The 12,940-nt window shown below is 50.4% G+C and overlaps 1 protein-coding gene across 1 annotated transcript; it reads right to left on the bottom strand.

Annotated features, from left to right (window-relative positions):
- Nucleotides 1–1,362: 1,362 nt before the first annotated feature.
- Nucleotides 1,363–12,731, bottom strand: PTGER4 (prostaglandin E receptor 4). The gene is made up of 2 exons (XM_081132554.1): nucleotides 11,828–12,731; nucleotides 1,363–3,140 (listed from the first exon to the last, which is right to left on the bottom strand). The coding sequence occupies exons 1-2, from the start codon at nucleotides 12,686–12,688 to the stop codon at nucleotides 2,562–2,564; spliced, it is 1,440 nt and encodes a 479-aa protein (XP_080988680.1). The 5' UTR covers nucleotides 12,689–12,731; the 3' UTR covers nucleotides 1,363–2,561.
- Between the last annotated feature and the right edge of the window lie 209 nt (nucleotides 12,732–12,940).

Here is a 12,940-nt window from a genome sequence, read left to right as displayed (position 1 = left end):
TATGACCCAGTAATATCACTCCAGATAGATATATAGAATTGAAAACATGTTAACACAAAAATTTGTACAGCATTATTAATAATAATCATGCTATTGGCATTATTAGTAACAGCCCCAAAGTGGAAACCACCGAAATGCCCATCAGCTGATGCATGGATAAACAAAATGTGGTATATCTGTACAATGGTATATTATTTGGCCATCAAACAGGAGTGGAGTACTGACTCATGGTACAATATGGATGAACCCTGAAAGCATGCTAAGTGAAAAAAGCCAGACAGAGGCACATACATATATTGTAGGATTCCATTAACACCTAGAATAGGCAAATCCATATCATGGTTGCCAGGGGTTGGGGGCAGAAAATAGGAAGTGAATGCAAGTGGGTATGTGGTTTCTTTCACTCGAGAGCAGTGATGGGTGCTCTCCGTGAACATACTAAAATACAAGGCAGATTTTAAAATACGTGAATTATGTTTCAGTAAAACATAAGCCAGAATCAGTGTTCTGGATGGGGAGCCTGAAGTAAAGGATGAGTGATTTTATGCTCTGATATTATGTTAATAGTGCTAACTTGTGAATGAGGCTTTAGTTTCCCCCCATGAACATGGGTGGTAAATGTGTTCGTGTGTATGTATATATATGTGTGTGTATATATACATTCATTTATATGTAAATCTAGGTGTCTCATTGTGTACATGGGAGAAGAGCCTCTTTCACAAGTAAAATACTATCTGAAAACATCACTTCTTAGGCATTGGTTAGTATACTTGGTGAAACAACTATTGCTACTTCTGTTGGTGAAACAGAACACTTCAGAAGTTTGAACCAGATGCTCTTTTTCTGCGCCATCTCTGCCTCAGCTGGGAATCACTGTTCCATCAGGCCTGTGAAAATGACAGTCGTGTCTTTCTGACATCATGCAAAAATACTCTTAACAACTTGCAAATAGCAAACCGTGACCTCGCTTCTGGGGACTATTGCTCCTTGAAGTGTTTCCTCACACAGGCAGTCAGCATCACTGAGGAGCTTTGTAGAAATGTGCCCCCCACCCCAGACCTACGGGATCAGAAACTGTGTTTTCAAGCTCTCCCAGTGACTGATACATACATTCTAGAGAATTTACAAACAGGAAGCAATGCTGTCTCCCACCACCCATACAAACAGGGAGGTTTTGAGTACGCCTCCTACCTACAGCTTGGTTTCTAAACACTAAGCAGACCCAAGGCTGTGTACTATTCTTGCACCTTTTCTCTAAATTTGACATATCAAAATAAAAATTTTCAATATTCCAATCGAAAAAGATACAGCAGATGACCTGAAACAAACAAAAATCACACCGTTCTCCGAAAACCGAGAATATGGAACTCTGAGTGAACGTATTTATTTATTATAATCTCCAAAAGAATCTCAGTTGGTACAACTGCTTCTTTAAACCATATCACTATCAGGGTCAGAATTTAATTACAACCAGGCAATTCACAAAAAACACTTGTAAGCAACAAAACATGCTTAATATTTCTTTGAGGAGGTTTCCTTCGCACGTGTATAGCGTTATAGGGCGTGATACAAAACTGTTAGAAGGTGACTCTCCTGTGCCCAAGTTCTGCACCCCGTGTCTCCTTAGACTCATCCAACATCTGCGAAAGGCTGATGGAACCAATCCTTTCACATCTCAAAGTAAAAGTCGTATGGTGCGTGCAATCTATCTGCCTCTTAAATTTGCAAGGATGTTCTAGAACATTCCTTAAGTAAAACTATGCACAAAATTTCGGGGGGGGGGGGGAACAAGCTGCTTAAGACTTTTTACTTTTATATTGTACACTTCAACTGGGTTGTTTATTGAAGACTTTTTAAAATTTATGTTACATTTTAAAAGTATCAATTTGTGGGGACAAAAGTAGAAAATCTTGGCCAGGATGTTCGTTTCTCCAGAAACCACAGTTTCTGGATAAATACATGTAGCTAGCACTAAACAATTTTCACTATGTTATTACACATAGCTTGGGAAAGAACTTTAATATTTTGGACTGTAATTTTCATGTGAATGTTCAACACCTCGGCCTGAGCTTGTTTATGAAAAACAAAAGCTAACACGTGTTGCTTCGGCTCGTCACACCGGGAGGAGAGGGGCTACCGGACTTTTATTATACCTTGTATTAACAACAACGAACCTTCTCACAGAGAAGAACATACTTTAAATACCGTAAGTCATATTTACAACAGTAAAATTCACATTTCATGCTTTAGTGAGACGCTAAGTCACCCAGAGCCCTGCCGCGTCCTGGACGCGCGGCCCGTCTGCTCCGTGCGCGCTGGGCCGGGCGCAGCGCTGGGGACGCGCGGCCCGAGCGCAACGCGGCGCCTGCCCGTCCGGCAGAAACCCAGGGCCCACTGGGCGCCGGGCTGCGGGCCTCAGGGGCCCCGCGAGCCAGCCCGACGATCCGGAGCGCGCTCAGGGCCCCGCTGTCCCTTTGGGGGCTCCAGGAACGAAAGCAGCGTCCCTGCGCCCAGCGGGAGCCGCGGGCGCCCGGGGACAGCGCATCCCTCTGTCCTGGCCTCTATATGCACTTCTCCGAGCAGCTCAGCGTCTCGCTGGGGAAGGTGACCCGCAGGGAGCCGCCCTTGGGGGCGCCCGCGCCCTCGGGGGCCAGCAGCGCGCGCTCCGCGTCCGGCCCCTGCGAGGAGTCCGACGTCTCGGAGACGCGCAGAGTCCGCAGCGAGGCGGCGTCGCCCCGCGCCCTCGGCGGGCTCGCGCCCGGCACCCCGGGCAGCAGGCCCCCGCCCGCCGCGCCCGCCTCGCCCGGCTCGGGCGCGCACAGCAGGGTCTGCGACGTGCTGCTGATCTCCTGCAGCTCCCGCGCCAGGAAGGAGCGCGCGTGGCCCGACAGGGCCGACGACGTCCGCCTGCTGTCCGCGCAGCGCGGCCCCGCGCCGTCCGCGCCCGCGCCGCCGATGCGGCAGAAGAGGCACTTGACCTTCTCCATGGCCTTGCTGAGCACGGTCTTGCGCAGGAGGATATAGATCCAGGGGTCCAGGATGGGGTTCACGGCAGCGATGCGGATGGCCTGCAGGTCTGGGTTTCGGCTGACCTCCCGCACGAGGCTGGGCTGGTACAGCTGGTTCACGAACACGCGCACCTGCAACAGGCGAGATGCCCACGGTCACGTTATCATCGGCCAACCGGGAAAACGTTTGCGTGCAGGGGCTCTAATGTTCCAACAATCAGGTAACTGCCCTCTTTTCTGCTAATAAGCGCCCCCCCCCCCCAAAAAAAGGGAGCAGCCCCAGGAAAACTACGAACTGCGAAATTACATTTATGTTTCCTGTTAGTATAACTTGAAGTATTTTTTGTAACACACCACTTCCTAGACTAAAGATGTCATACAAAAATGCAAAGCATGTACAGGTCACACACACACACACACACACACACGCCGTTTCCTTGAGAAGCATGTGATTAACTTCCCTCTGCCAGTGCTTTCAAGGTTTGGGAATTCTAATGAAGTGCGTTTTCTTTCCCGTCAATACCCTTTGATTTCTTATTCCAGCTGCCATTTAGATCTTTAATTGAAACTCATTTTGTAAGTCAACTAACCGTCTAGTCATCACAGACAAGCCCAGAGATTATTTTAGAGTCCAGAAAGAATATACCCGAAACTTTTAAGCCACTGTCTGGATCGCCTATCATCCAGAATGACCAGAGAAGTTTTTATTTCCTTCTGTGAGTCTATTCCCCAAACATCATAAACTCTTCCTGTAAAAACCGGTTCCAATCTTTTCCCTAACGGCATTCCTCATCTGGTTATTGCATCAGCCACCGAACTAGCTTCCGCACCTCAACTGCCCTCCTCTCCCATCTACCCTCCAAACTGCCACCAGAAGGTTATTTCTAAAAAGCAGATCTGGTCATGCTATTTGTCTCCCTGCTGCTTGCGAACTATGGTTTTGCTCAACAACTGCACTCAGTGACTCCATCCTGAAACTCCAACCAGAATCCCATTCTGCATTTCAGCTGGGAGATAGCCAGAGCTAAAGAGCACCCTGGACACACCAGCAGGGCTGACAGCTCATTCCAGTGCAGTCTGAGCTATTTCAGGCAAGAGGCAGGTGGGCCGGCTCACATACCCATGGGCCAGGCACGGCGTAACTGAAGTAAACACAAGGAGACCCTAACGACTTGCTTGCTGTTTTGGAGCTTTATCTTTAGAAGTTAAAAAATTTTTCTTTTACCATAATCACTTATTTACTCACTTTTTTTTTTATAATTTTCATTTCAGAATGTAAAGTTCTTTCTAATTAAGTACACAATCTTGTGAGACAAAACATCTATGTTTTCTTCCCACCATAATCTCTACTGAGGTTTTCAGCTGTGTTCGGACACTCAAGAGATCCGCCTCCCTTAGATCTATGCGCCTCTTCTCAGATGAAATGCTGCTGAGACCTAGAGGTTTTGGGGAACTTATCCAGGTCCCCCCACTCCATTGGTGGCCCACTCTGGTCAGGCCCCAGGACTCCAGATGACTGACCTCCACGTTGCTTTTTCTGTTCTACCAGGCTGGCTGGCTTTCTGTTTAAGTTATTTCCCAGCAATAGAATTCTTGGTCAAAAGCATTAGGTTTACATTTTACTCATATCACATACTGTGTTCCTCAGGATAAGAGAAATGATGGATGAAGTCAGGCCCTCTGTGTGTACATAGACTCCGGGGAGAAACCTGTGGCAGGGTTTACAGAACTTGAGGCTTGCAGCCTCTAGGTGGCAGTGTTGCTCCACTTGGGTCGTCTTGGTCCCGCAGACCTTCCTAGGCAGCATTTTGCCAGCCATCTCCAGGACTCTCTCTTTTCAGAACAGAAACTTGGTTAAGTCTGAACTTAGCATTTCTTATATTTTTAAAATTTAAATGTTTTGTTGCTGGTTGCTCCCCACACCACTACCTCAAAGAAAACATGGTTACTAACGAAAGGAAGACACTTTTTGAACAGTTAAAATGGATGTCAAAGGAATGAAGTTTGTAGCTATTTAAAGGAATGTATTAGGGGTTAGCATTCTATTTTTACATTTCTATGACCTTTGAGAAAAGTCAGAGTTTTGGAAAAAAAAAAATTAATAATGGGCTTTAATAATCAAAGGTGATGATAGCAAGGAAAGAATCATTGCTGAGCCTCACTTCCTCCACAGCAGTAATTAATTTTGACTACTGTAGAAGGAAATGAAAGGAAGCCTATACAATTTAATTGATTTATTTTGACAGGACAAAAGGAACAACAAACTTATTAATATTTTTTATGTGCACAGGAGTTCACAAAAAAGTGACTAAAAGCAGCTTATACACCCATCTTAACCGAGAAAAGAGGGCTTGGGCTCCAGGGAGGTCACATGTGGGGCAGTAACCAGGGGACATATGGGGGACTAGTGGAAGATAGGAGTTATTTTTTTAGGAAGGTTTATGCAGGCTCATCTTGGGGCCAGCTCTGTCTCCTGCGATAAAGGCACTCTCCTCACCCTGGTCCTGGAGGGAGGGAGGAAGGCCACCTTCATGGAGGGAAACCCATGCCATGCTTTTAGGCAGATAAGGGCAGGAAGCTAAGGAAGCCCTATTTTACAGCTCCACGGGGGAGGGGTAGCTACCATTAATTAACACAAGGCACAGTGTTAAGTGGGGACAGTGTTTCAGTCATGGGGTGTTCACAGGGTGGCAAAAAGGTGATCAGAAAAGCAAAATTCCAAATTCCGGTGAAAACATTCTCAAAAGTTGGTTAAATGATTTTGAAGAGAAGTGAGACGAATGAGTTTGCCTTTGCGACACGTTCTCAACGCTGACAGACCCGAAGTACAGAAAAAAAGACAGAAATGAATGCAAGCCCCACGCCCTTCGTGACACATGAGACACCGTAGCAACCGCTGCCTCACTTTCAAGGCTCCTTGGCTCGCTCTCCCCAAAGGGGGAAACCCCAGGTTACGATGAGAACACCCTCAGCAATGTCACGTGGGTAGGTGAAAGCGCCTTTCTGGAATTCTCTTCCAACAGGCCACGTATGTTGCACAGATAAACACGTTTGGGCAGTTCCCAGTGTTGGAAAAGCCTGCTGCTGAGGGAAACAGAACCTCTAAATCAGGGGGGGGGGCATAAAAATATTCACCAAATACAAACAACATCCATAATCCCTTGCAACTTTAAAAGTCAGTCTATTTTTTAGTAGCAGCAGATCTCTGCGTGTAGTTTATTGTTCATGTTGGCATATCTTACAACACCCTCAGCTTCCCGAGGATGACTCGAGTTGCAGGTGCAGGAGAAAATATGACCCTTCTACGGAGTGTGTGCCCTCAGCAAAGTCACGAGGAGGCTGTTTGCTGCAGAGGTCGAGGCCCGAGCTTCGGAACCAGGCAAACCCCCGCTCAGACCCGGCCCTGCTCCTTCTGACTTACGGACAGACGGTGAGAGCACTTAGTGAAGTGGCTAACACTGACCTGTCTGTGGGCTGTCCCTGCCCTTTGGGTGACCCGTGTGTACCAGCTTGGCCACGGTGGAATCTATCAATAATTTGAAGGCCACGGCTTAGAGGTAGCTTTTGGGTGCAGCTAATGTTTAAGAGGGACCTGTTGGCAGGGCACGCCTGACTGACAAAGAATGCTGAGCCCTGATGAAACCCATTCTCTGTCATTAACTGTCAAGGTAGAAACGCTTCCCAATAAGTGACAAGCTCCCGGAGCCGGGCTGGTGCGTCTGCCTACTTGTTCTGTGCCAACCACATCAAAGAAGTGCCCCGTGTGTGCTCAGCTATCAACTGCCTTGTGAAACTCACACAGCTGTTACCAGAATTGTTACTTTTTCTCTGTGTGTGTGTGTGTGTGTGACAGAAACAAAACAAAACACATTAGGTAGAAAATAATGAAAAGAGTTCTGACTGGGTGGTTGGAGCTCAGATCTCCTTTGCTTTAGGTCATTAACTGGCCAGATACCGAAGGCAAATTACTTCATGTCTACAAGTCAGTCTTTACGTCAAAAATTTATTTCTGAAGTGTGTGTATATACACACACTTATATATATATATACTAATTTTCAGCATTCTCCAAGCACACTGTAAGAATCACTTCAGCTCCGGGGAAAAGACATCTTGTTAGTAGATGCTCAGTAAAAGCAGGCCTCGACACAGGGCAGCACGGCTGGGGAGAGCGGGAGATGAGGGCTCACCCACAGCCCCCCCCAAGCTGCAGGACACAGATTCCGCGTCTGCGGGTGAGGAAGCTGAGGGAGAGGGAGCGTGTTGGCCAGCCCCGCGTTCTTCCCAGAGCTTTTGTCAATGGGAGGCCGGATGTGGGAATACTTTTATGTTACTCCGCAGTCTTCAAGGTACAACAAATAGGTCTGCGAGGTTAGGTTATGACTAAAAAACTGCTTTTAGGAGTTGCTACTTTTTTTTTGCTCAGCTCAATTGATTTGAAAAATCATCCAACCCTTCAGGTTCTGCTGTAACAGTCCCCAAATCTCTGGTGCTCCTGGACCTAGAGATGCGAAGCTCACTCGTCTGAAATCCCATCACGTGTTTTACGGCTCCACTTCCAGTTCGCCTCCGGGAATCAAGGGTATCTATTTATGCAGTTTTCATTTGCCCTAATGAACCTTCGCTGATCAAATGCTGGGGAGGGCTTTATACAGACCATTAGTGTACAGTCAGCAGCCAGAAACACGCACAGGAAGCTATTTTCCTAAAGACCTAAGTTTCAGGCAGAAGGCTAATCGCATTGGCCACTGTACCCCTAACAGAGATTAATACTTGTTATTTCAAAGCCAGAAGAGAGGAAATTAAAGAAACAGTAAACAATACACAGGGCAGGGCCTGCATGGGGGGAAATGCCTCTCCCAACCCTATGGTGTGACCGTGTAGTTCTGAGGCAGAGATTTGATTACAGTTGTTATCTTAACACTAGTAACCACAAACGTAGGCACCACGGTTGACCTAGCTACACACTGACGCTGGACCTTAGGAGGCTGTCTTGCTTGCATATTGCTAAAGAATACAGTCCCTTTTATTTATCTTAAGGTGTAGACGCTGTCATTTCTTCAGCTTCTCCTGTGTTTAAAAAAACCAGAGACTGGCTGTCAAGAAGCACCGTCCCACTACATGCTGTCATGTAATGTTCCTTGGAGGTTGTACTCACACCTGTTAGTTGATTATGACTCACTTTAGAAAATGTTGAAAGTTCAGCACAGTTCCTCATATCCACAACTAACCTCCCAGCCTCTTTCAGATGTCCAATCCAAGCTCTATGATGAGACATCCATGTTTTGAATAACAAATTAATATTTACTCTTTATACTGAACTCTGTATCAACTGTCCTCTAGGGGCCACCATGGCTTTTTCTTCCCTTTTTTCCAGAAGACAAAAACTTGGCTGCTTTTCAGCGACCGTCGAGCTTTCTGAAATTCCAAGCAAACCGTGTGAGCTCTATTAGCCCCATCCAAAGCTTCTCAGTGTTTTGAAGGGTTTGATTTTCCTCACATAGGATTAGCAACCAACTTGATTTGATAAAGTTGAAAAGGAGAGAGATGCTTCATTCCGTTTTTATTGGAACTGATGATCGGCCCGGCTGCTTTACATGCCAGACTCAGAAACCTTAAGCTTAAATTACAATAGAATATGAGAAACATGAAAAAACAAGGTTGCAAATAGAAGCCAAAGAGGGCTGTGGTTGGGGACACATTTCCCTTTTAATGCTTCCAGTAACTGCTAAACTGTGGGTGGGGGGGTGGGGAGTATGCATATCATTTTTGCATATCACTAACTTACAGTTCAATTGATTCTGAAACTAGACTTGGGTGGCCCAAACTAAAGGCTACCCACACTGAAGCCAATGCCAGTCGCATGATTACTTGTTACTTACAAAGGTATGTAAGAGCTCCCCTATGTGTTTGCTTCTTAGCTGAGCTGGTTTCAGTTTTCAGGGTAAAATTACTTAACATCCACTACACGTTAATGACTTTCTATAGAGTGCACAGTATTCATTACTTAAAATGTGGTTAATTTGAAAACCACAAATATAGCTCCCATAATTTCTTGCCTCTGGCTTCTCCAGTAATTTCAAAGGCTTTGTAATAAACGGCCCTGCACCACGGGCCACGTCCGCCCTTTCAGCTGGAGGAGAGCAATTCATCTGTGACTGTGAAGCAACCAGTGGCTTCACATGCTCGCCTCCAACTGAAACACATCTAAAAAGTGGTGCAGGTTGCTGACCTTCTAGCTCTGATTCCCCTGTTCCTTAAAGTGGACATTCCGTAAATAACCGCTCGCTTTGTCATTTACAGTTCTGCAAAACATAAGGCGGAGGCCCGAGAAGGGAGCCCCAGCAGGAGCTACGTTGCGTCTTCCAAAATCTCATCTTCTTTGAGTTGCCACTACATACAGTAAAATATATTTATGTGGCTCAAGTGAGACTTAACTCCTTAAATTATATTGGGTCCTGGAATGGTTTAAAGCTTTTGACCAATTATATTTACTTCTGTTTATATAAACTGGCAAGAAGCTACTGTACACTGGCTCTCAGCCACCTCCAAGTTCCTTCCATCCACAGTCACTTTGATCAGAGATATAATATATTTTCTTAAAGAGATATAATATTTTTATATTAACTATCCCCGGGCAGTGTTAATAAGGGAAAGAAAAGAATAATGTGTTACATTTATTTTCTCTTGCTCCCAATCAGCATAAGAATGAGAAGTCATCTTTTGAGTTCAGAGTTTAGAATTTCCAGGCAAGCTGTGTTTTGAGAGATGAAAAAACTCAGAAGTAGTTGCTCTTAAGGGAAACTCCAGATAAAGTATTGTGTGCATCTGCCCATTTGTTTCTAGTGCATTCCGTCCTAATGACAGGCGATGCACAGGAGAACTAGGTAGGTTTCCAACTTTTCTGCTTATAACGTTTTAAAAGTTAACTCAGAGGCCATTTTATAGAAGGTGATGTCCTGAAAACAAAGTGTACCCAAACCCAAACCCAAACCCACAGACCGTCTGAAGGCCAAAATTCGAAGGGCTGTAGAAGGAAGGGTGATGTCCTGCTGTAAGAGCAGGGCGCGGAGTCAGAGAGGTCTGAGCTCTCACCAGCCGCAGAGTTTGGACCCGCAGTAAACAGGATGACCATCTCCAAAGCACCTTTCCTCTAGAATGGTACTGTACCTCTCATAGCTGTTGCAAATTCAAATTCAATACCCCATGTCCCTCAGCCTGCCTGTTACAGACCCTCTGAGAAACCCTGCTTTCCGGACCCAGCAGAGAGCGAAGGAACCATCCCATGCGGCAACTGTCACCCACACAAGCACTGAGATGTCCTCCCAGGCACAGCAGGGAAAGAGCCGGGAATCTAGCTGACAGTGGAGCTCTAGGTAAGGTGCGGGAGTTAAGACTAAAGAGAGTTTGTCTTCTAGCTCTAAAATTCTGCAGAATCTACTCCCAAACCCTACACAAATCAACCACCCGCCCCCCAGATCCCACAAGTCGAATAGTGCCCAGGAGAGACGGGCGCCCCTGGTGTCTCGGGCTCTGCTGCCCTCTGTGGAGGCCCCTCAGTGTGGAGGCCCCGGCTGAGTCTCACTGCAGCGGTTTCCCCGCCACATCTGATAAGAGGCGGGGGTTCCCAGAGGCTCAAGGCCAATGTCAGACAGCGACCGGTAGGGGCTGTCCCAGGAGGGAAAGGAAGCCAGGCTTTCGGGAAGCACCTGCCACATTTCGTTAGGGATGCGGTCTGAAGGGAGGCTGGGCCCGCTGAGATGCTGAGGGTGGGGATCCCAGCCCCGACCTGGAGACGTGCGCCCACCACCCAGGGCTGAGAGGGGAAGGGGGTGGGCATCCCAGCCCCGACCTGGAGACGTGCGCCCACCACCCAGGGCTGAGAGGGGAAGGGGGTGGGGATCCCAGCCCCGACCTGGAGACGTGCGCCCACCACCCAGGGCTGAGAGGGGAAGGGGGTGGGCATCCCAGCCCCGACTTGGAGACGTGCGCCCACCACCCAGGGCTGAGAGGGGAAGGGGGTGGGGATCCCAGCCCCGACCTGGAGACTTGCGCCCACCACCCAGGGCTGAGAGGGGAAGGGGGTGGGCATCCCAGCCCCGACCTGGAGACGTGCGCCCACCACTCAGGGCTGAGAGGGGAAGGGGGTGGGGATCCCAGCCCCGACCTGGAGACGTGTGCCCACCGCCCAGGGCTGAGAGGGGAAGGGGGTGGGCATCCCAGCCCCGACCTGGAGAGGTGCGCCCACCACTCAGGGCTGAGAGGGGAAGGGGGTGGGGATCCCAGCGCCGTCCTGGAGACGTGCGCCCACCACTCAGGGCTGAGAGGGGAAGGGGGTGGGCATCCCAGCCCCGACCTGGAGACATGTGCCTACCGCCCAGGGCTGAGAGGGGAAGGGGGTGGGAGGTCCCAGCCCCGACCCGGAGACATGCCCACTGCCCAGGGCTGAGAGGGGAAGGGGGTGGGCATCCCAGCCCCGACCCGGAGACGCGCCCACTGCCCAGGGCTGAGAGGGGAAGGGGGTGGGAGGTCCCAGCCCCGACCCGGAGACGCGCCCACTGCCCAGGGCTGAGAGGGGAAGGGGGTGGGCATCCCAGCCCCGACCCGGAGACGCGCCCACTGCCCAGGGCTGAGAGGGGAAGGGGGTGGGAGGTCCCAGCCCCGACCCGGAGACGCGCCCACTGCCCAGGGCTGAGAGGGGAAGGGGGTGGGCATCCCAGCCCCGACCCGGAGACGCGCCCACTGCCCAGGGCTGAGAGGGGAAGGGGGCGGGGGCGGGACGTGCGCTGCGCCGAGCGCAGCCCCAGGCCCGGCCACTCACCACGAGCGGGATGGAGCAGATGAGCACCACCAGGGAGGTGGCCACGAGGAGGATGACCATCTGGATCTCGGCGCCCGCGATGCGGCGGAAGCTCCGGCGGCGGCGAAAGTCGCTGAGCCGCGGCAGGGCCGGGGAGGCGCTGGCCGGGTGGCCGCGGCCGGCGGGGGCGGCGAAGGCGAAGGCGGCGGCCGGGTGCTGCTCGGTGCCCAGCGAGGTGCGGCGCATGAACTGGCGGTGCATGCGGAGCAGCGCGCCGCACACCAGCACGTTGCAGAGCACGGTGGCCAGGATGAGGAAGGAGCTGAAGCCCGCGTACATGTAGGAGAAGGCGGCGTGCGCCGTCACGTTGGTGGTCCAGTCGATGAAGCACCAGGTGTCCGGGTACTGCAGCCGCGAGCTGCCCAGGCCCATGTTGGGCAGCGCGCAGAAGAGCACGTTGGACGCGTAGACGGCGAAGAGCGTGAGGCCGGCCAGCCGCTTGTCCACGTAGTGGCTGTAGAAGTAGGCGTGGTTGATGGCCAGGTAGCGCTCGATGCTCATGGCACAGATGATGCTGAGGCCCGACAGGCCGAAGAAGAGCAGGATGAAGGTGCTGTACTCGCACAGCGCCTGGCCGCCGGGCCACTGGCCCTTCATGTACGTGGCGATGGTCACCGGGCTCACCAGCAGCGTGCCCAGCAGGTCGGTGACGGCCAGCCCGCACACCAGCGTGTAGAAGGTCGTCTCCTTCTGCTCCTTGCGCGACTTGCACAGCACCACGATGGCCACCAGGTTGCCCACCACCCCGAAGATGAACATCACCGCCGGGATGGTCACCGGGCTGTTCAGGGAGGAGGGCGCACCGTCCGCAGGGGTGGCCATGGTGACGGCCGGCGGCACCCGGCCCTGCAGTTCCAGGCTGGGTCTGGGGAGAGTGGGAGAAAGACACAGGCACCCTGAGTGAGCGGAAATTACAGCTAGCAAGGTGTCAGATCCGCGCCCAAGAAACAATATGCTGATGAGACAAGAACGGCTCGGTGCTACTTTGTGACTTGTACGCAGCCACTTGCCCACTGCGGCTACCAGCACCTCCAGGCTCGGGATAGGTCCTGCGCAGCACCACTCCACTCGCAT

This window comes from Miniopterus schreibersii (assembly GCF_964146895.1).
Source record: "Miniopterus schreibersii genome assembly, chromosome: 3".
NCBI classification, from domain to species: domain Eukaryota; kingdom Metazoa; phylum Chordata; class Mammalia; order Chiroptera; family Miniopteridae; genus Miniopterus; species Miniopterus schreibersii.
The sequence above is the reverse complement of the archived record's forward strand: the minus strand, read 5'-3'. Positions and strand labels throughout refer to the sequence as shown.